At 36.4% G+C, this 4,824-nt stretch overlaps 1 protein-coding gene across 1 annotated transcript; it reads left to right on the top strand.

The window, feature by feature from the left end:
• The first annotated feature begins 823 nt into the window (after positions 1-823).
• Positions 824-2,116, top strand: LOC133036807 (uncharacterized). The gene is made up of 2 exons (XM_061113553.1): positions 824-1,032; positions 1,237-2,116. Exons 1-2 carry the CDS (start codon positions 824-826, stop codon positions 2,114-2,116), a joined length of 1,089 nt encoding a protein of 362 aa, XP_060969536.1.
• The last annotated feature ends 2,708 nt before the right edge of the window (positions 2,117-4,824 follow it).

Genomic DNA, 4,824 nt, shown 5'->3' with positions numbered 1-4,824 from the left:
TTTTTCAATAAGTTAGGGTGAAATTGTAAAGAAAGAGTTTTAGGGGCATATTTGTTAATTATGATACTTTGTATGGTTCAATTAATAAATATGATAAATGACAATATTATTTAATAATTATTAAATAATTAGAATTGGCATTTAAATGGTTGAATTAGAAAATTGGCGTTTTTGAGAAAATCAGATGCAGAAAAGATAAAACTGTAAAATTGCAAAAAGTCAGGCCCAAATCCACATGTATAGGGCCGGCCACTTTTGTAGGGTTTTACCTCTGATATTTTTATTATTTTAATGCCAAATAATTCAAACCTAACCCTAGTGGAATGCAATAAATAGATAGTGAAGGCTTCAGGAAATTTACACTAAATTTTCTACTTTTTCATTCAAAAAAAACTGAGCCTCTCTCTCTCTCTCCCTATCTTTGGCCGACCACTCCCTCTCTCTCTTCTTCCTAAAGATTTCGAAATTCTTAGTGATTAGAGTAGTGGCCACACACAGCAAGTGATACCTCAATCATAGTGAGAAAGATCGTGAAGAAAGACTTTCAACAAGAAGGAGTTTCAGCACTAAAGAATCAGAGAAAGAGATCCAGGTTCAGATATTGATAATGCTCTGCTACAGAAAGGAATCAAGGGCTAGATATCTGAACGGAAGGAGTCATATTGTTCAGCTGCACCCAATGTAAGGTTTACTAAACTTTATATGTGTTTATTTCATCGTTTTAGAAAGTTCATATTTAGGGTGTTAATCAACATACTTGTGAGTAGATCTAAGATCTTGGTAAAATAATTTCCAACAAATAGCATTGGAAGCGAAAAGCCAGATGGGAGTACACAGCGAATGGGCTCGAATGGAGGGGTCAACCCTTTCACCCTTCGGGAACCACATCCTGCGCGTGGAGGCCCCTCAGCGTTATGTGGCCCCTAGATTACCAGAGTATAACGGGACAGGAGACCCCTCGGAATACGTATGTCAGTTTGAGCAAAAAATGTTAACCGTCTCCGTCCCGCTAGAGGACTTGGAGGCAATCAAGTGCAAGACCTTCACGCAAGGATTGAGAGGACCCGCTCTACGTTGGTTCCACAACCTACCATTTTGCACAGTAAATTCATACCAGGATCTTATCCTGAGATTCCAGGCCAATTTCGTGATAAGTGTGCGGACCGCCAAGGTGGATACGGACCTAATGTTAATACACTAGCGGCTCGATGAACCTCTGGAACATTTTATCAACAGATTTAGCGAAGAATACGTCAGTATCCCGAAATGCACCGATTCAGTGGCAACAAAAGCATTAATGCAAGGATTGATACACGGTTCAGAATTAAAGAAGGCGATAATAGTGGAACCTGGCCTGTCCCTCACAAGGGCTCTAACCATGGCAAGAGGATATGTGGCCTTGGAAGTAGAAGAGAAACGACACAATGAGGAAGTGTCGCGTGAAACCTTGTCATCAGGAGATACTTTCCTCTTCGAATCTAAGAACCGGACACCAGCTGTACCGCCTCATAATAGAACTGACAACCGCTCGGCCAATGAAAGGAACACCCGAGGGACAGTAATGGTAAGTATGGGTGAGGCGGGGCAGCCACACGCCCAACGGGGAGAAGAGGAGCTACCACGGATGACCATTACCTCAACTGAGTTGATAAGACGACTGCGGGGATTGAAGGAAACCAAGTGGCCCCCAAGAATGGCCACTGACCCCGGCAAGAGGGATAAGGGGCGATATTGCGCCTTTCACGGAGAGCACGGTCACGCAACCTACGAGTGCAGGCAGTTGAAGATAGAGGTCAACCGTCTGGTGAAAGAAGGATTCTTCCGGGACTGCCTCGTTTCGAACGCCGCACTTCACATCCAACGGGGAAGTAACAAAAGCCAGGATCAGTCCCCTCCACCGTACATTAAGAAAACCGTAAATGTAATCTCGGGAGGGTCAGACCTGAGCAGGAATTCAGTGCGAGCTTCGATGGCACACGCCCGACGGGTCCAATCGGTAAGGGCTATGACGTTAATTGACAGCGATGGCCCTGACGTGCTCTTATCATTTAACCAAGGGGAAGCCTCTGAATTAGAACACCCCCACGATGACGCTCTTGTCAGAAATAACATTTAATGTTGCATGGTTCACATGATTTATTTCATGATTATATGTACATAATGTATGAATTCTATTTAAGTCCAGAACATATCAATTTGTTAATGATTATAGTGTTGTCAACACAGTGGAATATAATCTTAATTATATGTTCGAAGGTTTATTCCCTGATTTGTCAGAACACTGGATTTAGACTGACATGGTATAATCAGCGATAGGTATTCTTACACCTTGGATAAGTGTTATGTCCTTTTCAGGACATTTGCAAAGTTTACCAGCATCGGATGTATGGAGTATACATCGGAAGGGATCGATATTGAACTTTGATTAGATATATTAGAATTTACCGTAATATCTATTCAATTCAATATCACCTGTTGATCCTAGATCAAATGATCTTAATCCTGATATGATTAGGTTCAATCTCAAGAGTGTTATTCGTGTTCTTTGATTTGTTAGTTAAGCCTACTTTTGGGTCAGGGTGATACGTACATTTTGGGAACACGGTAGTGCAATTGAGTGGGAGCGCTAACATAAATATGGAATCTATAGCTTCTATCTGGCGAATAGAAAGTAAATGATGATTTCCTTCGAGCTTAACCAAACGAAAATAAATGGTGGAGATCTCATTCCACTTAGCTGAAATATCATTTATACAGGGTTAAGTGTTTTAAGGATAAAATACATTGTAGGGTGTTACAGTAATTTAATCCCTTTACAGTGTAAATCATCTATATAGAGGATCATTGATCACATTAGAATTATAACAATGGATAACTAATGACGTGTCTATATCGTGGAACATATTGAGCGTTCTATATACTGAGAGTGCAATTCTAAGTTCTATGTGTGGATTCAACGAAAAATTAATAAGTCAGTGAATTTAAGATATAAAAATCAGTGAATTTAAGATATAAATTCTTGATCTGCTTATTGGAAGCTCGGATATATAGACCTATGGTCCCCATACTAGTTGAGACCATACTGCTTGTAAGACTCAGTTAATTGATTTTAATTAATCAATTATAATTCTAAAGTTAGACTATGTCTAGTTTATGAATTTTCAGTAAGCAAGGGCGAAATTGTAAAGAAAAGAGAATTCTAGGTTTATTTATTAATTAAGACACTTTATATGTCTAATTAATAAATATATTAAATGACAATATTATTTAATAATTAATTTTTAGTTATTAAATAATTAGAATTGACATTTAAATGGTTGAATTTGAAAATTGGCGTTTTTCAGAAAATGAGATGCAGAAATGATAAAACAGCAAAATTGCATAAGTGAGGCCCATTATCCAAAGCCCAGGTCGGCCACTATTGTAGGCTTTTATCATTTATTTTTTCATTATTTTAATGCCAAATAATTCTAACTTAAACCTAGGTGGTTACCTATAAATAGGTAGTGATGGCTTCAGAAAAAGATGATACATCTCATTCCTTCAGAGAAAAATTTCTAGCCGCCACCTTCTCTCTTCTTTTCTTCTCTAAATTTCGAAATCCTTGAGTGAATGAATGAGTGCCCACACACATCAAGTCAAGGGCGGAGCCACAGCCAAGAGAAGGGTGGCCATGGCTCCCTCAAATATTTCAAAAATCTCATTCTATATATATAAATATTTATAAAATAAAGTATATATAAATAAAAAAAATTAATAATAAATAACATATACAATATATATATATATATATAGAAGTTGATAATTTTGATCCCTAAAGTAGAAGTTGGGATTTAGAATCTCCTCTAGTTAAGTGTTAGATTATGTTAAAGTTATTTTATTCATATAAATTTTTTATTTATAAAAAAAATTCTACATTTAAAATTTAATGTGTGCCTTAAGTAGAAGTGTAGTAATATTTCTAATTTGGATAATATAGAGTAGAAATTTAAATAATAGAGTACTTTTTGTTTTATTTTAACATTTTATTATAGATAATTTTCGACATAAGAAAAAACCGTTATAAATTTTAGTATTGAATATAAATATATACTACAAAAATTTTATTTGATACTAAATTAAAATTTGGCCTCCCTAGCATTCAAGTCCCAGCTCTGCCCCTGCATCAAGTGGTATCTCAATCATAGTGTGTAAGACTATGGAAAATCAACCAACAAGAAGGAGATTCAGCATCAAAGGAAGGAGAGAAAGAGATCCAGGTTCAGATCTTGGTGATGCTCTGCTACAGAAAGGAATCAAGGGCTAGAGATCTGAACGGAAGGAGTCATTATATTCCGCTGCACCCAATGTAAGGTTTTCTTAAACTCTTATGTGTTTATTTCATTGTTTTAGAATTCATATTAGGATGTTAATGAAACATACTTGTTAGTAAATCTAGATCCTGGTAAAATATATCCAACAATACCTTGATCGGCCAAATAGGGATCACGTGGTTCTTCCTCATTATTACGATTCCTTGGAGTTTGTGATCAGGCTCGAAACACTTCGTTGAGACGATCTCTTAAGTTGCCTCTCTGTACATGATATGTAAAGTCCGCTTAGTTTAATTTGGAAATTAGCAGTTAAATAAGACTTAATTATGAAAATTATTTATAGATATTTAAATAATTATTTATGTTGTTATATTTGAATTCTGAATGCATTTTTATGTCATATAGTGAAATTTCTTAATTTTGCATTATCGGTGCCCGGCAACATGGAACATGGTGTTTGGCTCAGTAGAATCACAGCTTAGTAAGTTAGAATAGTGGGACGGTTATTTAG

Source organism: Cannabis sativa, chromosome 4 (assembly GCF_029168945.1).
Source record: "Cannabis sativa cultivar Pink pepper isolate KNU-18-1 chromosome 4, ASM2916894v1, whole genome shotgun sequence".
Lineage (NCBI taxonomy): Eukaryota > Viridiplantae > Streptophyta > Magnoliopsida > Rosales > Cannabaceae > Cannabis > Cannabis sativa.
This window is presented reverse-complemented; position numbering and strand designations above follow the sequence as displayed.

Bases quoted from the DNA above. Each gene is read 5' to 3' on its own strand.
- LOC133036807 (XM_061113553.1), top strand. From the start codon at position 824: ATGGGAGTACACAGCGAATGGGCTCGAATGGAGGGGTCAACCCTTTCA. The intron at 1,033-1,236 runs GTGCAAGACCTT...TTTTATCAACAG, and splicing joins GAGGACTTGGAGGCAATCAA to ATTTAGCGAAGAATACGTCA.